This window comes from Nelusetta ayraudi, unplaced genomic scaffold, assembly GCF_046127955.1.
Source record: "Nelusetta ayraudi isolate G7.1 ecotype Tasmania unplaced genomic scaffold, CSIRO-AGI_Nayr_v1 ptg000079l, whole genome shotgun sequence".
In the NCBI taxonomy this organism is placed as follows: domain Eukaryota; kingdom Metazoa; phylum Chordata; class Actinopteri; order Tetraodontiformes; family Monacanthidae; genus Nelusetta; species Nelusetta ayraudi.
This window is the reverse complement of record NW_027466129.1, coordinates 2,563,683-2,585,000: the sequence shown is the minus strand read 5'-3', so window position 1 is coordinate 2,585,000 and position 21,318 is coordinate 2,563,683. Positions and strand designations below refer to the sequence as shown.

General features: G+C 50.8%; 2 protein-coding genes across 9 annotated transcripts in view; both read left to right on the top strand.

Moving 5' to 3' along the window:
* LOC142900001 (leucine-rich repeat-containing G-protein coupled receptor 5A-like) overlaps positions 1-6,543 on the top strand; it is an 18,386-nt gene extending 11,843 nt beyond the window's left edge. For 4 of the 5 annotated variants that reach the window (XM_076044003.1, XM_076044001.1, XM_076043999.1 and 1 more), the window contains 13 exons: positions 70-141; positions 220-291; positions 385-453; positions 1,115-1,186; positions 1,504-1,569; positions 1,723-1,794; positions 2,128-2,199; positions 2,444-2,569; positions 2,768-2,919; positions 3,051-3,137; positions 3,283-3,526; positions 3,620-3,765; positions 5,148-6,543. In XM_076044003.1, coding sequence (XP_075900118.1) covers positions 70-141; positions 220-291; positions 385-453; positions 1,115-1,186; positions 1,504-1,569; positions 1,723-1,794; positions 2,128-2,199; positions 2,444-2,569; positions 2,768-2,919; positions 3,051-3,137; positions 3,283-3,526; positions 3,620-3,765; positions 5,148-5,914 — 2,017 coding nt within the window. In that variant the 3' untranslated portion in view covers positions 5,915-6,543. The remainder of the gene's footprint in view (positions 1-69; positions 142-219; positions 292-384; positions 454-1,114; positions 1,187-1,503; positions 1,570-1,722; positions 1,795-2,127; positions 2,200-2,443; positions 2,570-2,767; positions 2,920-3,050; positions 3,138-3,282; positions 3,527-3,619; positions 3,766-5,147) is intronic. The other variant, XM_076044002.1, reaches the window with a different exon arrangement.
* A 1,795-nt stretch (positions 6,544-8,338) lies between these two features.
* myrfl (myelin regulatory factor like) lies at positions 8,339-18,870 on the top strand. Of its 4 annotated transcripts, XM_076044006.1 has the most exons (24): positions 8,339-8,445; positions 8,591-8,744; positions 9,241-9,343; positions 9,513-9,606; positions 10,078-10,139; positions 11,009-11,393; positions 11,540-11,921; positions 12,389-12,465; positions 12,545-12,658; positions 13,750-13,846; positions 13,921-14,121; positions 14,203-14,311; positions 14,882-14,991; positions 15,096-15,253; positions 15,764-15,937; positions 16,091-16,162; positions 16,255-16,289; positions 16,374-16,541; positions 16,645-16,680; positions 16,776-16,860; positions 17,158-17,232; positions 17,416-17,527; positions 17,619-17,690; positions 18,066-18,870. In XM_076044006.1, the coding sequence occupies exons 3-24, from the start codon at positions 9,271-9,273 to the stop codon at positions 18,168-18,170; spliced, it is 2,796 nt and encodes a 931-aa protein (XP_075900121.1). In that variant the 5' UTR covers positions 8,339-8,445; positions 8,591-8,744; positions 9,241-9,270; the 3' UTR covers positions 18,171-18,870. The 4 variants fall into 4 exon arrangements, with proteins under 4 accessions (XP_075900121.1, XP_075900122.1, XP_075900124.1 ...); XM_076044007.1 differs by lacking the exon at positions 8,339-8,445 and having other exon boundaries at positions 8,473-8,744; positions 9,244-9,343; XM_076044009.1 differs by lacking the exon at positions 8,339-8,445 and having other exon boundaries at positions 8,473-8,744; positions 15,767-15,937.
* The last annotated feature ends 2,448 nt before the right edge of the window (positions 18,871-21,318 follow it).

The following is a 21,318-nucleotide window of genomic DNA, read 5'->3' as shown; positions in this document are numbered from 1 at the left end:
GTGCTGTTAGCCTCGCTAGCTTAGCACACAGGAAGTGGAAGCTAATCCTGCCGCCGTTTCGCTGTTTAGTGGTTTCCATAGCAACCGCATCCAGGCCATCCCGAAGCAGGCCTTCGCTGGGAACCCCTCCCTGGTCACCCTGTGAGTACCACCCACTGGCCCCGCCCCCTAGGCCAAACACCCCAAACAGGAGGTGACAACGCTGTTTGTGTTTGACAGATTCTTCTACAACAACCCCATCCAGACTGTGGACCGATCAGCCTTCCAGAACCTGCCAGAGCTACGAACACTGTGAGAACAGCACTCACACGCACACGCACATGCACACACACACACACATACACACACTTGGACCGCAGCTGATCTTCTTGCTGTTGCCTTCAGGTCCCTGAACGGAGCTGCAGATCTGACAGAGCTTCCTGATCTGACAGGAACCAACAACCTGGAAAGCCTGTGAGACACACACACACACACACACACACACACACACACACACACACACACACACACACGGAGGAACACAAGAATCGTGTGTTTGTTGAGCGGAAGTTAAACTGCTGCTGTTTTTTTTTGATAAATCTCGTGATTGTGAAATTCAAACATCCTCATTCTTCTCTTCCTTCTTCTCCTTCTTGTCCTCCTTCTCTTCCGACTACTCGTCCTCCAACTCCCTCTTCACGTCACAATAAACATGTTGGCGTCTGATGTTTGTCTTCTCCGTTCACTCCGACTCTGCCGGGCCGCTGAGCCTCAGTGTGTGTTTTCACAGAAACACAAAACCAAACCCAGCGGTCAAGACGCCTGCCACTTGACATTCAGCAGGAACACACACATACGCACGCACGCACGCACGCACGCACGCACGCACGCACGCACGCACAAGGAAGGAAGAATTTTATTCTTCCTGTGCTGTTGGTGATATTGTGACTCACGGATGTCACAGAGGTTCCCTGAACGCACCGCTGCCAATCACTCAGCAGAACATTGAAAACACCTGAATGCATCACTGACAGATGATGTGATTTTTGCGGTGTGTGTGTGTGTGTGTGTGTGTGTGTGTGTGTGTGTGTGTGTGTGTGTGTGTGTGTGTGTGTGTGTGTGTGTGTGTGTTTAGGACCGTCACAGGAGCTCAGTTGACCTCCCTTCCTGCCTCCATGTGTGAACAGCTTCCCAACCTGCAGCTGCTGTAAGTTCCCCTGCAGCCTCGATAAGATGAGACCATGGTCGTCGTCTTTTTTTTCCTTTCTCGTTTTTCGCCCCCTGGTGGTTGGATGCGGTGTAGCCCCTCCTCCCCCCTTCCCATTTTGGCAGCACGTGGGATGAGATAGATCAGCCTATGAGATGATGTTTGTTCTACTGGTGTGTGTGCTGTTCGTGCTCCACACAACTCTTGGCAACTTCCGCATGCTAATGTGTCTCTGTTGCTGTGAGTGCCGGCCGACCGGTGCCTTCACTGGTGGTCCGGACTTCTCAGCACTGACGGATGGAACTTTGTCTCCGCAGGGATCTGTCCTTTAATCACATCCAGACGCTGCCCTCGCTCTCCGGCTGCCAGAGCGTCCAAACCATGTGAGTTGCAACCGCTTCACCCTCTTCCGGGAGATGCTAACTTACTCTTAGCTTGGCTAAGACAGAGTGCATGTGTGTGTGTGTGTGTGTGTGTGTGTGTGTGTGTGTGTGTGTGTGTGTGTGTGTGTGTGTGTGTGTGTTTTTGCATTGCAGTGATGTGCACCACAATGAGATCGAGGAAGTGGAGGAGAACACTTTCCGTGGTCTGACGTCGTTACGCTCTCTGTAAGCACACACACTCTTCTGGCACACACACGCACATGCAGTGTTCAGGTGTAATTAGGCTGCAGTGATCCAAAGATTCCCTCCTTTAAACACTTCCACATGCTGCTCCAGGTGCTCCCCCTGCTGATGGGGTATGATGCCATCGTTTGGTCCAGATTCAAGAAGCCACACACACAAACACACACACACACACACACAAACAAACACATTTCCTATGTGAGACAAAGGCTCCCTGTTCAGCTGCTTTAACCCTCACTGAGGCGTCAGGGTCAGTGGCACAGGAAGTGACACAGGAAGTGGTCTGACTCCTGCTTTGTGTGGCTCCACCCACAGGGACCTTTCGTGGAACCGGCTGCGGTCGCTGAGGCTCGGCGTGTTGTCCGCTCTGCCGGCTCTCTCCAAACTGTGAGTGTGACGTGACAGGAAGTGACCTCCACAAAGATGGTCGCTGAGTTCCCCCCAGAGAGTCAATGAGAGGCCCCGCCCCTTTGTTTTTAAGGAATAAAACCCCACATCAATTGAGAAATGAATGGGACTCGTTCAGTTTGGATGATGCGAGCACCGAGGGGCGGGGCTTAAGATTGAGTCCAGAGAAGGAAGACGGTGTGTTTTTTCATTCAGAAGGAAAACTGGCTGTTTGTCTCCACAGCGACCTCTCGTCCAATCAGCTGTCAGCGCTGCCTCTGGCCGGCCTCCAGAGTTTGACTCACCTGCGATTGGCTGGAAACACGCAGCTGATGGAGGTGCTGCAGCGGGAGGACCTGCCGAGAGTCAGGTGACCTGGCACCCGCACGCACACACACACACAGACACACACACACACGCACACACACACACACACTTGGTCAACATGCTGAACCCCTGTGTTTCACAGATTCAAAGATTCAAAAGATTTTATTGGTGACATTACATGGCAGTGAAAAAAAAATGTGTGTGTGTGTGTGTGTGTGTGTGTGTGTGTGTGTGTGTCCAGGGTGCTGGAGCTGCCCTTTGCCTTCCAGTGCTGCGCCTTCGTCTCCTGCGAGGCAGCAGCAGGAGGAGGCGGAGCAGCCGCAACAGGAGGGGGCGTGTCCTCCTGGGAGAGGGAGGAGTTAGTGCACAACTCTGCCGTCCCGTCCAATCACGGTGAGCACAGGATCAAAAAATAAATAAATAATGAGCCGTGACAGAGTGAAAAGTTGTAGTCGGTGTCAGGAAGGACTCGGAAGAACTTCAAAACTTCAGAACTCCAAAATAAAAGCTTGTCTTTCCTGCAGCAGATCACGATGTCTGGGACGACGTTCTGATGGAGCTGGAGACTGAAACCAAACTTCAGCACAGTGTCCACTGCAGCCCGGCACCAGGTCACACACACACACACACCACACGCACAGCAGTAACTAAATCCTGCAGCCCCCACCATAGGCTGTTTCCAGCAAGCTTGGCTCCACCTCCTGTTTTTGAGTGGCGTGCTGGGTCAGCTGACCAACTTTTCCCGCCCCCTCTCAGGTCCGTTCCGCCCCTGCACCCGCCTGCTGGGCAGCTGGCTGATCCGCGGGGGTGTGTGGCTCATCGCCGTGCTCTCACTGGTCAGCAACAGCCTGGTGGTCCTCTCCGTCTTCTTTTCCGGCTCCGCCCCCGTGGCGCCAGCCAAGCTTCTGATTGGCCTGCTGGCACTGGTGAACGGGCTGATGGGAGTGTGGAGTGGCTGGCTGGCCGCCGTGGACGGCTGGACCTTTGGGTCTTTTTGGAGGTGAAGAGGGTCGGGGGGGTTGCAGACTCCTGCAGTGTCTGGTTCTGTTCTAGGCTAACTCATGCTAATGCTGCTCGGGTCTAACCCCCGCAGGTACGGCGCCATGTGGGAGAGCAGCTTCCTGTGCGGCCTCAGCGGCTTCCTGTGCGTGTTTGCGTGGCAGACCGGCCTCTTCCTGCTCACCGCCGCCGCCCTGGAGCGATGTTTCTTCGCCACTGCCGCCGCTAGAGGCCACAAAGGTGACGCTCCCTAAAACACCACAACATCCCAAACCACTTCACCACAAGAGCCAATGGATCACATACACCATAAAAAAAATTTGGGTTCTGCATTACTTATGCATTATGGAGCTCATGTAGCAGTAGTGTCACTTCCCATCATGCCTCTGTAACTCACGTGATACATCAGGATGTGTCAGCCAATCAGAAGGAGCTGAGACACACTGGGAAAAGTATATTAAGTATATACAGTAGTTATTTCATGGGGATTTTCTTTCCTTTATAGTTTTTTTTTATCAAGATTAATAGTCCATGACTTAAAGTTTTTAAATAGAAAGATCTATTATGAACAGACTCCTGATTCTGATTCTTTCATGGCCACACAACCAAACATTTTTTTTTAATCGGACTAAGCTCATAATTCGGTTTTCTCGTCTAATCAGACTTCTCTCCTTGTCCCAGTTTACATGCAGCTGAGAAAATCAAATTATTGATGGGGACGCATCCTCCTCCCCCACACTAGGGGGCGATATGAGTCTTTTCAGCATGTTAACTTCCGGTTAATCTCTTTCGTCGCACAATAACAAAACGACTTTGAGCGAGATACAACACCAATGTAATGTCCGTACTGTCACTGAATAGCTGCAGATGTGCTTCGCCTACGTCAGCGGATTGGTCAGAAATTCACATAGAAACGTACACAACATATGAGTGGCGATTTTACTGTGGAAGCCCACATCTACCACAGCGAACATGCACTTGCAAATGAGCGCCACGTGCTAATGACATTTTAAAAGAAGAGGAAATATAATATTCGCAAATTTGCATCGAGTTGGACTTCATTTCGCAGATCATGAAAGAAAATTTGTGGACTTGTGAGGGTTTTTTCAGAGCCTTTGGGAAGTAACTACAGGCCGCAATTCCACTCCAGGTGAATAGTTGTTCGCCAACCGGCGAGTTGTACAGAGCACCGTGTCGTTGCAACATTTTTTTTTGGAGAATGCAAATTAACTAAAAAGGTTTCCCGGTTGTGTCCTCAGTTATACACTCACTCGTGATAGCGCCACGTATTGAAGGAGCTGGCGCGGGGGTGTGGCACACGAGCACACGCATTGTCCAGTTAAACTCTGACTAAGGCGTATACATGGTGGAGGAATTCGGAGTTCTCCGATTCCAATCAGAGTTTTCAAACTCCAATCTTTGTTGGTACTGTAATGCGTGCATGTGCACTTTAGTTTTACGATCATGTTTGGACGAAGGCAATAATTCGGTTTTCTCGAGTGTCATGTAAACGTACTGACTGACAGTCTGGTATGCAGTTGGGATTCTACATCCATGCAACCCCCCCAAGACAGAGACGCTCAGAGGTCACCGGGGTCACGCTGTGTCTCCTCCCACTGCAGGTCGCTCCTCCTCCTCCTCCAACTCCTCCTCCAACTCCTCCTCCTTTGCCCGGCTGGCTGTCTGCCTGTGCTTCCTGCTGGGGCTGGCCGTGGCGCTGCTCCCTCTGCTGGCCGGACACAGCAGGACGTGGCTCTGCTTGCCGTTGCCCTCTTCCTCCTCATCCTCGTCCTCCTCCTCCTCCTCCTCTGTGGTCTTCGCCGTGTCCCTGGTGCTCCTGGACTCCTCCTGCTTCCTGGTCATGACGCTGGCCTACAGCCGTCTCTACTGCCGCGCCCACAGAGCCCCGCCCCCCTTAGAGGAGGAGGCGGCGCTGACCCGCCACGTGGCCTGGCTGCTCTTCTCCGACTGCCTCCTGTACCTGCCTGTGGCCTTCCTCTGCGTCTCCTCGCTGCTCCGCCTCCCCTTCACCGCCGACGGGCCGGAGGCGGCGCTGGCGGTGCTCCTGCTGGTGGCACCGTTGCCCGCTTGCGTCAACCCACTGCTCTACGTCCTCTTCAGCCCGCCGGCGCGCCACCAGCTGGCGCTGCTGCTTGCCAGGCGCCCCCGCGAGGGAGGGGCCGAGGAAGAGGGAGGGGGAGGGGCGAGGGGAAGGTCAAGGAGGAGGTGGAGGAGCAGGAGGAAGGGAGCGAACGGCGAGGATGCAGAGAAAGAGTCATGTGACTCCACACAGGCGCTGGTGGCCGTCGGACGCACCAAAGAGGAGGAGGAGGAGGAGGAGGAGGGAAGGGGGGCGGGGCCAGCGGTGTTTGTCGTCCCGCATCACTAAACACACACACACACTCTGCTGACATGTCTTGTCAAGTGCGTGTGGAAGCTGCAGCCTCGGTGTGACTTTCGTCACGGCTGTTGACTGTAAATGTGTAAAATACTGCTGTAAATACTGTAATACTGTAGTACTGTCATACTGTAGCACTGTAACACTGTAACACACACACACTGTGTTCTGGATCCAAATGACTCGTGTGAAACAAGGCATCAACAGGATGTTTGACGTCTGTGAACCTTTTCAAATTCTCTGACAATTTCTTTGTGAGTGGAGTTTGACCTCCGCACTTGACCTCTGACCCACCATCGTTCAGGAGGGACAATGTTTGTCTTTAGTTTCGTTTTTTTCTCAATGAATAATGTGTATTTACAGAAAAAATTTGTTTGTGTAATTGATAAATTGTCATAACATGCTGTTATGGCGAGCTGTTGTGGGTGTGGTTTGTTCCCTGACTCCACCCACAGAGTTGGTGTCAGCCAATTTAACAGCTGCATGTTCATCAGCTCCAAAGAAATCCTGGGAAAAAAACAAAAACTCGGAATGTTCCGTGAAAATCGTAACAGCCGAGTGGTTGATTTTCTGTCTGAACTTCCTGTGATGTAAATAAAATCTGTTGCAGCAAAAAGCAAGTGTGTGTGTGAGTATGTGGCACTTTACATCCAGCGTGACTCATTTCAAACATTCCAATGTAAACAATTACACAATGAGGAAGTCGGTGGTCCACAAGAGAGAACACGACACATTATTTCAAGCCTTCGTTGAGCAGCGGCGTTGTGAACAATATTTTGTGCCACCTGCTGCTCGATTTTGCTGATATCAACAGCAGGGGATAAACTGTGCGCACACGGCGGCGGGCAGTCACACACTCACTCTGTCTGAGGCTTGCTCATTAGCATCGTTAGCATTCCTTGAGCGATGTGATTGCGGGTCAGAGTTGGTTTTTACGCCTCTGGAGGACGTCAAGGAAGGACTTCACAGAAGTTACCGCATTCTCACTCCACTTGTGACTCACAAATGTGCTAATTCGATGAGCTACCTGCCCAACGGTGGTTCATAGCCACTCTGATTGAACTTGACAGGAAGTGGAGGTGGATGTGACTCACAGCCACTTTTGCGGCTAACTTCTTACACAGTCAATTACCCAGAAGACACGAGTAGCAGCAGCAGCAGCAGCCGTAGCTCTGAGTCACAGTAAGATGTGTTTTTATTCCTCTTACATCGAGTGCGACATTCAAAACGTTCAACTTCCTGCAAAACAATGCCCGGTTGCAATAAAATAGTGAGCCACATCTAGGCGGTCCTGACAAAGTAACACAATGGGGTAAACACACACACACACACTGTCTCAGAGGGACAACTGGAGTCTTGAGGTGTGTGTTGTTGTTTGACCAAGGTCAGCTGATAAGACGTCCAGTAGAGATAAAGGAGACAATGGAGTGTGTGATAATAAGGGCTATTGTGAAACACACACACACACACACACACACACACACACACACACACGTTAATGAAACACCCGCCAACAGAGATGCTGCCAGCTGCTCCTCGTTCGTCTTCATCCTTGTTTTCCACCTAATTCACATCAGATTAAAGTTGGCCAGCAGATTGTTTGGGAATTTACGACCCTGTTAAAGCTTTTAATGTGTCCACATCAGTATTTTACAAGTTGCTAAACCGGCGTTGAAAGTGGAAAAAAAAATAATAATCTGCCGGTGCAGATCTTTTATTTGTACGTTATCGATTCCAATAGTCGTAAATGTCTCTATTTTTAGGCTGGGTGCTAACGACGTCCAAATGTCTCTAAGTGGAGTCAGAGACTCTCACTGGAGGTCCGGCCGTAAATCACTCAGACATGATGAGAAACACTGACACCTCAGGGGCTCTGCTAAAAGTTCACGTACACCAGCGTCTGACTGGCTGTGAGGGGAGGGGGGAATATGTGAAATGTACACATATTAATAATAATAATAATAATAATAATAATAATAATAATAATAATAATAATGAGCGCTGGTATTATATCCTCGTCTCTGGTCTTCGGTTTCCAGCAGAGGACACACAGTTGTGTTGTGGCGCCCCCTGCTGGACACAACCCGTATACACGTTTACATGTGTTTTTGGTCAGTTAAAATTGTCTCTATATACTCTTCTGTTTCCATGAGACGTTAGCAGGCCATCGGCTAACAGCAAGCTGAATTTACTGGCCGTGGTAAATGTATGTGAAGGTTAAGAAACAAAACCACATAATATCCATTTAAATTACAACGGCTGATTGGTTGATTTGCTGTTCATAACGTTTCCTTTGAACGTACTGCGACGTCAATAAAAACATGTTGCAGCTAACAGCTAGCAGCATTAGCCGTCTATATTAAATATACAGTATGTGGATTCACAAGTTGGTTGACCGGGGTTTTTTTTTTTATTTTTTTTAGCGAACTGTGTTAACGGGTGTAGGTGGGCAGTGTACCCGACGTGGCCGTCCAGTACAATGGCGGACAAGAACGCACACGCACGCACCTAGGCACACACAGGTGGGTTACTGTTTCCTGCCCAAAGCTCAAAGTTCACCTGGCCGATCGAGACGATCCGCGGGCGCAAGAAGAAAAACAGGAAGAAGAGGTGAAAGTTCTCGGCTAGAAGGAAACATTGTTTTTGAAGGAAGGTTTTTTTTTTAAGACAAAGCTACGAGGACCAAGCGGAGCTGCGGCACCTCTAGCGTGTGATTCCGCCATACAGGTGGAGGAGCAGGTGGCTGCAGATGGATTGTACCTGAGGACGACTTGGTTGGGTAACAGAGAGAAGAGCTGCGGCCATCTTGGAGCTTTGACAGGTGCGGTTGGTTGGTTTGTTTGTTGGGAGGAATACACCCAGACAAGTTGGCAGACAGGGGTTTAATATTAGAATTATTTTAGACCTTGTTGACGAATCAACATCTTGGTGTTGTGGCAGACAAAACGCGCACAAAAAACAACGGCAAGTGCAAGTCACGATTGAACACAAACAGCCAGGAGTTGAGTCGGTGAACCGTGAAAGATGTTTTCATAGTTTAACGATTGTGAGGATGGCCACGCCGATCAGTGTAGCTGCTCTCAGAGTCGAGAAGTTCTCCTCTCCAGCGGGACCGGAAGTCGCTCCTCTGTGTCTCATCGCTCACCGGATGTTGGCTGGGATAAGGCGGTGACCTGCCTGTTAACTAGCGGGTCAACAGGGAGCTGTTTGGATCTTTGCCTCGAGCTGCCACCAAACTCTTTTTTTTTTTTAAATGAAAAAAACAAGAACAAAACGTCTCGTTTTGATATTATATATATGTTTTTAAATCTCTCCAGTAGGGGACGCCCCAGCCTCTCTGCGCCACCATGGAGCCCGGAGGAGGCAGGCTGCCGGTGCAGGTGCTGGGAGAGACGGAGGCGCTGCAGCAGTTCTTCAGCGGTGAGTTGATGCAGCAGCAGCAGCAGCAGTAGCAGCCCGACAACCAAACAGCTTCCAGGGTTACTGACCAGGTGTGTGTGTGTGTGTGTGTGTGTGTGTGTGTGTGTGTGTGTGTGTGTGTGTGTGTGTGTGTGTGTGTGTGTGTGTGTGTGTGTGTGTGTGTGAGCAGGTCATGATGTGAGTGGCGTGCTGGACAGCTCGGTTGCCGTGGATACCAGCATCCTGGAGCAGTACCTCAGCAACGACATGGACGCCAACAGCTTGTGAGCTCAACAACACACAAAACACACAAACTCATTTTCACACCAAGTTTTGAAGTACTTGTAAAATCTCCTCGCCAACTCATAAAAGTTTGAAAAAAATAAAATTAAAAGTGACTGAAGATGAAAATGATTCACCAGGTAAAATTTGGAAGACTCACCTGAACAAAAACCTTCATCTTACCGTCAGAAATAAACATTTATAGACCATCATAAAAAACTGACGGTTGTAAACCTGCCGCAATGTGATCATTCCTGTACACACTCACACACACACACACACACACACACACACACACACACACACACACACACACACACACACACACACACACACACAGTTGTATAACACACACGCACTGACCCACTTGGTTATCTGTGCAGGTTGTAAACAAGCACGTCAAGGTTACCCTCTCGCTGCTGTCAATCATCTTTGTCAAGTTTAATAGATTTTGTTTTCTTTAATTTTCCCAGCATGCTCCCTGAGTCTCCGCCCGACTCCAGCTCAGAGGCCTGCTCACCTGCTCGGATACCAGGTACCGGCAGCCACCGCGTCCATTTAAGACAACTGTAAGGCTAGGAATAAGGTTACTTTGTGAGCTAACAGGCTAGCCCAGACATGGGCAAACTACAGCCCGGGGGGGCATATGCGGCCCATTGAGCTTTTTGATTTGGCCTGCCGAACATAAAGAAATTGTCAATTTTCAATTGACATTAAAGCAACATGTTTTTTTTTACATATTCCATGACATATTGTTTCCTCCTACCAAAACACTCCATCGATCTGCTGCTGCTCCGGCCCCACTGTCACATTTCACAACCCATTCTGGCCCCACCAGTCAAACAGTTGTCTTCCCTTGGCTAGTCTCATTAAAGCCTCCAGCTAATGCGGCGAATGTGCCTAACTCAGGATCCTGGCTGTGACGCTGCTATGGCTCGATGGTATCAAAGATTGGTAAGGAAGTGACGTAGGTTCTTAGAAAGTCTCGAAAAATCCTGTTGAAGATGAAGCTAACATCAAAGAGGGTGGCTAACATTGATAGAGATAGGCAATGATTTTACCCTATGTAACATCCTTAGCCTCCAAAACTGTATTCTGGACCGGTACCGTGACTTGAATACTGATCCTAACTGTGACTCGGGCCCCAATCCTAAACCTCACCGCCACCCGAGTTCTGATCCCAAACCTAACCGTTGATGAATTGATTTTATTTGATTCATGCTTGCAGTGAAGCCTGGGCTACTGGGACCCTCCATCTCTCCCGACGAGAGTTGGAAAGAATCTACGAGACTTGTTAGAATCTACGTCACTTCCTTACGAATCTTTGATGCCATCGAGCCTTCACCGTTTTGCACATTTTCACTGAGCTGTCCTTTGACCTTGCTGTCGTTCTCTGATTGGTAGACTCCCATTACGAGGCGCCCTATTGGTTCAACCTGTCCACCAACCAGGAGGCCTTTCAGCCAACACATCAGCAGAGTTCCGCCCCCTCCTCCTCTTCCTCCTCCTCCTCCTGCCACTTTAAGGACCGAGGCTCCGCCCGCCTCCACGCTCTGGCCCCACTGGACGACGCCTACATCAAGACAGGGGCGTCGCCCACACAGCAGCGCTCGACCCTCCCACCTGAACACTACCCCCCCTGCTCGCAGCTCTACGCCCCCCCGCCTACCCCCCCCTCGCCGCCGCTGCTCCACCACACCTGTTTCACCGAAGCTGCTGGCGCCTCTCCAGGCGTAGCCATGCCCCCTACAGCCTGCCGCCTGAGCTCCACCTCCGGCCCACATCACCAGTAAGTCCAACAAAGAATCATGCAAGGCCTTTTTGTTTTTGTTTATTTGCCCCCCGCCTCCTAGCTGGGGAAATGTTGCAGGTGATGAAATCAAATGCACCCGATGGTTTTTAAGCAGGAAGTGGGTGTGATGTTTTCCTCTGCAGGAAGAAAAGGAGGAGGTCCGAGTCGGAGGGCGACGCATCTTGCAGTGACGGCGACTCCCCTCGCGGTGGAGGCGTGGCCTATGGCGCCGCCGGTGGTGGCGGAGGGCAGTACTCCGGGTCCAGCCAGTTCCTGATGTGGGAGCGGTACCTGCCGCACACCTGGTGCTCCCTGGACGACTCCAGGGCGCCCCCTGCCTACCACGTGGACACAGACAAGGGCTTTGTGTACTCAGTGGCTGACGAGGCCTTCGTCTGCCAGAAGAAGAACCACTTCCAGGTCACCGTCCACGTCGGCGGCACTGCCACCAAGCCACGCTACGTCCACACGGCCGGGGGGACGCTGGAGGTGGACCACCTGCTGGTCAAGGTGTTCGGGGTCAAGGTGGGTCAGAAGGTCTTTTCCATTATCCATACATTATCATCATCATCATCATCATTATCATCATAGATCCATCCATCCTTATATCATCATCCATGCATCCATCCATCATCATCATCCATCCATCATCATCCTCATCTGTCATCATTTTTCCATCATCATCTATCCATTCATCCATCATCATCCATCCATGCTCATCCATCCATCACCATCATTGTCATCATCTGTCATCATTTATCCATCGTCAATCCATCCATCCATGCTCATCCATCCATCCATCCATCCATCCATGCTCATCCATCGATCCATCATCGTCATTTATCTTCCATTTATCATCATCCACCCATACATTCATCATCAGCGTCACTTTCACACACTCACACACAGGAGTCCTTCCTTTAAGAACTGATTGAAGCAGCTGTAGGCAGCCACCAGCAGGGGGCCTCAGGGTGTCTCTCTTCCCTCCACAGCTGGAGTCTCCGAGCCACCAGGTAACCCTTGAGCAGTCGCAGCCGGACCGCAGCAAGAGGCCCTTCCGGCCCGTCAGGTAGGCACAGCGGCGCCCCCTGCATGCCCTGAAACACCTGCTTCACCTGACAGCCGCCTCTCCGCTTCCTCCCGTGCAGGCTGGAGCTTCCTGCTGGCAGTGGGGTCTCCAAGGTGACGCTGGGCCGCTTGCACTTTAGCGAGACCACGGCCAACAACATGAGGAAGAAGGGCCGGCCCAACCCCGACCAGAGGTGGGGACCGCCGGTGCCCCCTGCCTGTGGCTAACGGCAGAAAATGTCCAAAAAAAAAATAGAATAGATACAATAGATGTACTTTATTGATCCCAAATTGGAAAACTACACTGTTGCAGCACTAAAACAGCACAAAAAACTAACTAGTAATACTAACAGCGATTACAAGAAACTTTCAAGTCAATCTATATGCAACAAACAAGAGCAGATATGTAAACATCTGCTCTTGCAATTGATTAGTCAATTGTGCAGAGGTAAGAACGGTTTTAGAAAACATCAGTGCAATATTGGAATTGAGTCCAGAAAATGTCCAGAATGCTATCTGCCACACAACAGGGAAGAGTTGTAGATGGTGATGGCTCTTGGCAGGAAGGACCTTCTGAAGCGGTCCTTCTGACAACAAAGCTGTCTCAGTCTCTTGGAGAAGACGCTCCGCTGTCTGTCCAATGTGTGGTGGAAAGGGTGGTCTTGGTGGTCCATGATGATGGAGAACAGTGTGTAGTGTTGGTCCTGGTGGTCCATGATGGAAAACACTGTGTAGTGTTGGTCCTGGTGGTCCATGATGGAAAACACTGTGTAGTGGTGGTGTGGTGGTTGAGAGGATGGTCCTGGTGGTCCATGATGGAGAACAGTCTGTTCAGCGTCCTCCTCTTCACCACCGCCTCAAAGGTCTCCTGTCTACAGCCAATGACAAAGCCAACCTCCTTAATCAGTTTGTTCAGTCTGCTGGTGTCACTGGCTGAGATGCTGCCGCCTCCCCAGCAGACCACAGAGGAGAAGAGAGTGCGGACCACGACAGGCTGGTAGAAGATCTCCAGCTTCTTGCTGCACAAATTGAAGGGTCTCAGTTTCCTCAGGGAGTCTGCTGCAGTCCTTCTTGTACACAACTGTGCTGTTGGTTGTCGATAGTCACACCCAGGTACCTGTACACTTCAACCAATTCCACATCCCTGTCCAAGATGCTCAGGGGCCTCGCAGTTGTTCCCTTCCTCCTGAAGTCAATCGCCATCTCCTCTGTCTTTTCCATGTTAAGCAGCAGATGATTATCTGGCCTGCTGCTTAACAGATGTGCATTTTTGGCTGCGTTGCAGATACTTCCAGCTGGTGGTGGGCCTGTACGCCGCAGTGGGCGGTGCCTCAGAGACCTTCCTCCTCGCTGCACTGGTGTCGGAGAGGATCATTGTCAGGGTAAGCTCGGCCGCTGCCGCCACACACACCGGAACCAGCCGCTGGACCTAATGTGCTAACACTCTGTGGCTCAGGCCTCTAACCCCGGTCAGTTCGAGATGGAGGGCGACGCCCCGTGGCAGCGGGGGGCGGCGCCGGATGCCGTGGTGTGTCAGGGCCGGGTGGGCATCAACACGGACGCCCCCGACGAGGCGCTGGTGGTCTGCGGCAACGCCAAGGTGATGGGCGCCATCATGCAGCCGTCGGACCTGCGCGCCAAGCACAACGTGCAGGAGGTACGTGGCAGCCGTGTGGCGGCGCCCCCCACTGGACGCTCTGTTTGGTTGGTGTCTTCTCACCTGGGTGTCGGTCACCAGGTGGACTCTGAGGAGCAGCTGAAGAGGATCAACCAGGTTAGGCTGGTCGAGTTCGACTACCGGCCGGAGTTCGCAGACGCCATGGGGATTGACCACACCCACCAGACAGGTAACTGGCCACGCCCACCAGGCAGGCCACACCCACCATATATGTGATGGACCACACCCACCAGACAGACCACACTCACCAGACAGGTGATAGGCCACACCCACCAGACAGACCACACTCACCAGACAGGTGATAGGCCACGCCCACCAGGCAGGCCACACCCACCATATATATGATAGACCACACCCACCAGACAGGTAACTGGCCACGCCCAACAGGCAGGCCACACCCACCATATATGTGATGGACCACACCCACCAGACAGACCACACTCACCAGACAGGTGATAGGCCACACCCACCAGACAGACCCCACTCACCAGACAGGTGATAGGCCACGCCCACCAGGCAGGCCACACCTACCATATATATAATAGACCACACCCACCAGACAGACCACACCCACCAGGCAGGTGATAGGCCACAGCCACCACACAGGCCACACCCACCAGGCAGGTGATAGGCCACACCCACTACACAGGTGACAGGCCACACACACTTCCAGACAGACCACACTCACCAGACAGGTGATAGCCCACACCCAGTGACCACGCCCACTGCACCTTGTCAGGCGTGATTGCTCAGGAGGTGAAGGAGCTGCTGCCATCGGCTGTGAGGGAGGTGGGAGATGTCAGCTGTTCGGACGGAGAGAAGATCCCCAGCTTCCTGATGGTGGACAAAGTAACTTCCTGTTTCCTTCTTCTGGCTAAGACTCTGAGAATCTCACACACACTAGCTGACCAGGGGCTCCTCCTGCTCCTCCTCCATCTCTCACTGCTGACCAGGAGCAGATTTTCATGGAGAACGTCGGTGCCGTGCAGCAGCTGTCAAAGCTCACTGACAACCTGGAGAACCGCATCCAGGAGCTGGAGGTCTGGAACCGACGGCTGGACAAGCTGAAGAGCCTGCGCAGCAGCCTGCGCAGCAGCCTGCGCTCCTCAAGGTCAGTCCACCCATCATCATTATCCATCCATCCATTATCCATCCACCGCCATCATCATCATCATCATCATCTTCCATCCATCATCATCCCTCCAACATCATCCATCATCTTCATCTATCTATCATCGTTATCATCTATCCATCATCCATCATCATCCATCCATCATCCGTCCATCATCCATCCATTCATTTATCACCATCATTCATCCATCAACATCCTTTGTCATCCATCCACCATCATTCAAATGCATCTGCAAATCAGACCAGTGCGTGCGTGCGTGCGTGCGTGTGTGTTTATTATCAGTGAGGTTCAAGGGCATCAGTGCATATCTCTATGTGAGAAAGAAAAAGGTCTTGTAGGAAACGTAGGCATGTGACCTTGAGAAGGTGAGGGTGTGTCTGCTCTCAAGGTCAATGAGTGCGTAGTCACTCTGTTGTGTGCACTGACCTCCTTTTTTTGCAGCAAAAAAATGTTTATGTGTGTGTGCGTGTGCGTGTATGCGTGCTCCAGCAGGAAACACAGCAGCGTTCCGACGGTGCAGGACCCGGACCCCCCGCAGAACCCCCCACAGAGCCCACCCCAGGACTCCCCCAAGCAGGGGAGGAGCTGCTGCCGGCGCCGCTGGGTGAAGCATCGGGCGTTCCGGGGGGGCGTCCTCGCCCTGCTGGCCACCATGGCCCTGTGGTGAGGCCTGATGATGTCACTTCCTGTCTTCACTGCTCACAGATCACACACCCACACTGACGACCTGGGGTGTGTGTGTCTCTCTGTGTCTCTGCGTGTGTGTGTGTGTGTGTGTGTGTGTGTGTGTGTGTGTGTGTGTGTGTGTGTGTGTAGCGTGGTCGTCATCACCACTGTGTATCTGCTGGACTTCAAGGATGACCCTGTGGACCTTGTGCCCGGCAGCAGGTGACCAATCAGAAGGCCCAAATCTACACAAACACTCTCTCACACACACACACACACACACACACACTGACATGATTGCTCCTCCCCCTCAGCACTGGCACCGCTGCTCCTCCAGCTCCCACTACAGGTAACAGTCTCAGCACAGTCTGGCCTTCCGGCCCTCTGATTGGCCGACTCAAATCACTTCCCGTCCCTGTCTCCCTCCTCTCAGTGGCAGCCAGCGTCCCGCCGGGCCCCTGGCCCCCCGACCTCCACTTCTGTGACCTGCTGTACTGCGAGGAGGCGTACTGCTGCTCAAAGCCAGGAGGGGGCGGCGCCGAGTCTGACAACACCACCGCCTCCACGGAGGCACCTGGGGGAGACGTGTTCAATATGACAGGTAGGGGGCAGCAGAGCCACGCAGTCAGACTCCACTCTGATTCTGATGATCCACCGCACGCTCGACGACTGCAGTCTGTGACTTCGGTGCTTGTGTTTTGCAGATAAACTTTATGACAAACTACAGAAGGCCAGCGACTGTGAGTGGAACACACACACGCGCACACACTGTCTCACACACACACACACACACACACTTAACCCCATGTATGTATGATTGTTTTGTCACCACAAGGGACCAACACGACCATCCAGTCGTTCTTGATCAAAGAAAACCAGCACATGATTGACGGCAAATACTGTGTGAAGGGTGAATGTGGGTGAGTGGCATCCATCTGGCATCCATCCATCCACCATTATCATTCATCATCCAACCATCTTCATCATCATTTATCTATCATCCATGAAACATCCTCCACTGTCCATCCATCCATCATCCATCCTTCCATCCACCATCGTCTATAATCCATCATCATCATCATCAATCCATCCATCACATCCATTCACATTGAATATGTGCTGCTCTCACGTTGGCCGTTGTTGATTGGTGGAGGTCGGCCAGTTGTCTGCTGGTTCTGAGTGTGTTGTTTTGTGTTTGTGTGGTTGTGTTGTTGCAGGCCCGGTCGCTACATCTACAAGGTTCCCGTCAGCCGCTACGTCCCCGTCAACATGAGGGTCACGCTGGTCATGAAGTGAGTGAGCCACACACCGACCTGCGGTAGAGAGAGCGAGAGCCGCGGTTGCTGTGGTTGTGTTGACCCTGACGGTGCGTCGGTGTGTGTGTGTGTGTGTGTGTGTGTGTGTGTGTGTGTGTGTGTGTGTGTGTGTGTGTGTGTGTGTGTGTGTGTGTGTGTGTGTGTGTGTGTGTGTCGCAGCTCCACCGAGCTGCTGGTGGTCCACCTGTGTGGCTCCGACGAGTCGACGCCGTGCTCCGCCTACATGGACCTCACCGACGCCGCTGGCAGCAGATACCCAGCAAACACACAGGTGCAGTGGAGCCACACACACACACACGCAGTCTTTACTTCTGCTGTGCCTCTGATTCAACAAGCTGGCCTGTGATTGGTTGTCTCGGCAGGGAGAGCATGAGTGGGCTCTGCACGTGTCCCGCCTCCACCGCAGCTCCTACCACTTCCGCTCCACCGTGGCTGTAAGAACCTCCTTCTTCTCCTCCTCCCCTTCATCTCTCTCTTTTCTCTCACTCCTTCTCCTCCTCTTCCTTCTCCTTCCTCGTCTCTCTCCTTCCTCCTCCTCCTGCCCTGCTCCTCCTTCTCCTCTTCCTTCTCCTTTCCTCCCTCTCCTTCCTCATCCTCCTGCCCTGCTCCTCCTTCTCCTCCTCTTCCTTGTCCTTCCTCGTCTCTCTCCTTCCTCCTCCTCCTGCCCTGCTCCTCCTTCTCCTCCTCTTCCTTGTCCTTCCTCGTCTCTCTCCTTCCTCCTCCTCCTGCCCTGCTCCTCCTTCTCCTCCGCCTCTTCCTCCTCTCTGGTTGTTCCCACCTCCCTCTGACATCTCGTGCTTGTGTCTCAGGGTCAGGCAGACTGCAGCACCAACCATCACTTTGCAGGGGTGCTCTTCACCGACTACTACTTCTTCTTCTACAGACGCTGCAGAGACTCACACACTCCAGTTTGATGCGCACAAAAAAAACAATGTTAATTTTTTTTCCCCTCAATAATGCGACACTGTGCGTGTGTGTGTGTGTGTGTGTGTGTGTGTGTGTGTGTGTGTGCTTTAATTTGCTCTGCTGGACTTTGTTTCTGGAAACTTTTAATAAACAAGCACCAAAAAGAGACACCAAAGTTAATATATAAATGTACAATATACAGGTACTACCCAGAAAATTAGAATATCCTGAAAAGGTTGTTGTATTCCTGCACATCAACTTAAAAGGTGAATATGACATATTATATAAACGAATAATATGCAAATCAATATATTGGATTGGATTTTGTTGATCAGGTCTCGCAGCTTAAAAAAAAACTCAAATTCAAAAACTCAGAAAATGAGTTTGTGGATTTGTGGTTTTAATCAGCTGAAAATCTTAATCAGCAAAGTTACAACAAGGAACTGCTTGAGATGTCAATGTGCGTGTAATGGCTCAATAAAATGTGTTGGTTTCATCTTTTATGTTAAATTTCCTAAATAAAACAACTTTTACTTGATATTCAAATTTTTCGGGTAGTACCTGTAAGTTGAAATGGTTTTAGAATTCTGTCAAAGTTACTTGTTGTTATTGTTTGGAATATGTGGACATGAATCTTTTCTATGAGCTGAACCTGAAACCGGTCCTGCTTTATGAGATGATATGTTGAATAAAAACCCTTCAAAACGACTTGTTTCCTGCTGCCTGCTGCCGCTGACCGTCGTGCAACTACACCCTACCGCCAGAGGGGCCGCCAAGTCCCAAACTTGCATGGTTTTTGATTGAATGGGTAACTTCAATAATCAGTTATAACAAACAAACAAAAAACAAGTTAAAGTTTATCTGTTGAGAACTTCCTCAACTGTGCGCTTGCACCCACATACACACACACAGACACACACACACGGACAGTGAGTGATGACTAATTCAGGTGGAGGAGGTGCGGCAGAAACAGCAGGCTAATTAGGTGTGTGTGACGGAGGAGAAGCTTCAGTTTCAGGAGGCAGAAGATGAAGGAGGAGCTGGCGGTGAGTCTCAGCTACTCTATTTGAATTCAGCAGCTTCCAGACTGAACCACACCAGGGGCTGATATCCTGATTGAAAACCAAGTGAATTATTGCTGAGCTTTGACTGGTAGAACAGCAGCTATGAGGCTGATGTCCACGTCAGATTATAATTTTATTTTCTTGAGATTTCCCAAGGCTGCGCGTGCTGCGACGTGTTTTAATAGAGACAAGTGATTAGTGAAGTGTGTCTTAATAGCCAATGAGTGAATCATGAACCATGATGTGTCTCCATCTCCGAGGCTGCACAAACACCTTCAGCTTCTGTCTTACAGGTGTCGTGTTCCTGTGTGTGTGTGTGTGTGTGTGTGTGTGTGTGTGTGTGTGTGTGTGTGTGTGTGTGTGTGTGTGTGTCAGCGGTGTCACCTGTCACCACAGGAACAATCTCTCTTCTTCCTCTTCACTCGTCTCTCTGAATACATGTAATTAACTGACACACTATCCTCCTGTGTGTGTGTGTGTGTGTGTGTGTGTGTGTGTGTGTGTGTGTGTGTGTGTCAGGCCAGGTTGGGGGGTGGCCTCCTCTCCCAGATTGAGGAGGAGTCTGACAGCAGGGAGCGCAGGTGAGCAGAGAGCTAATTTGGCTGGAGTAGCTTCCAGGTGCTGTGTGTTTGTGTGTGTTGTGTCGTCTCCTCTGGTTGTTGTGTCCTTGAAGTGGAACAGTGTGTTGTTCCTCTCTCTCTCTCTCTCTCTATCCCTCTCTCTCTCTCTCTCTCTCCATCAGTGAGTGCTTCCTGCCTCCGATCGCCCCGGCATGTGGCCCAGATGAGGGAGGTAAACTGGAAGTGAGCCTGGCAGAGAGACAGGAAGTGAAGCGGCCACCTGTTGTGTGTGAGCAGCAGAAGAGGCCGGAGGAGGACGGGAGTCTGCTGGAGGAGGTGGAGAGATACCGCGCGCCCCCTTGTGGCTGATGATGATAATAATAATAATAATAATAATAATAATAATAATAATAATACTTGTGGTTTTGTACAAAGAATGAAGAAAATGGTTTTTGTGTTTGTGGCGCCCTCTGTCGGCACAACACACGCTCACGTCTTTGGCTGTGGTTGGTTTCAGTTGCTCCGCATCGAGGCGGAGCTGCGGGAGTCGCTGCGGCTGGATGAGGAGCGCCAGCAGGTGGCCCACTTCCTCCGCCAGCAGGAGAACCAGGCGCTGAGAACCAACCTGGTGTACCTGAACCTCAGCCAGCGGCTCACCAAGTGAGACCTCACCCTCTGCCTCTCTCTCTGCATGTACACGTCAAGCAGAGTGACATGTGACCCCTGACCTGTCTGACCCCAACACAGGCCCTGGGTGAGCAGCTACTTCAGGAAGTTCCCCATGCACTTATACTGCCTTCCTGTCTGTCCCGCCAATCACAGAGTGAGGAGGCGGGGCCTGAGCAAGAAGAAATGACCGCACCTCCTTCTTGTTCATCATGTTGTTTAATATGACAGATTATTAAAAGGCTGAGATGCAAGTTGGTTGGATTAATCCAAATATAGTTTTGGTTGCACTAATTTTGGTGATTTGATTTTGGTTTACTTGCGTGCTAATGTTATTGTGTTGTTATAATGACTAAAAGTGGTTACAAATATTTGCAGATTCAAATAACCCAGTAGATAATACAATAGAGCCCTTTATTATCAATTAGCATGAGAGGGGCTCTGTTTTATGAGAGCTTTTGATCATTTACACATTTACACATAAAACATTTTTCTTCTATTATATTTCTGGTCGAATAGGGCAGTGTTTTCAAACACTGTGCCACGGCACACTAGTGCTCCATGAGATAATGTCAATAATCTGCCGTGGAAAATTATCCATTTAATTTATCTAAAAAAAAAAAAAAAATCCATTGTGGATTCACTCTGCTTTCAAAGGAATGTGAGACTATTTTCCTCCATCAATCCCTCCCAGAATATCAGTTTTGTGAGCACCTAATCAGGCCCACATTTCGCACTGAGTCCGCATAAATCAATTAAAAGACTATATTGTCATTATCAGGCTAAAAAGTGTCGTGTTATCATATTTTGGTTAGTGGTGCGCTATGGGAATTTTTCCATGTAAAATACTACAATATGAGCTCGAA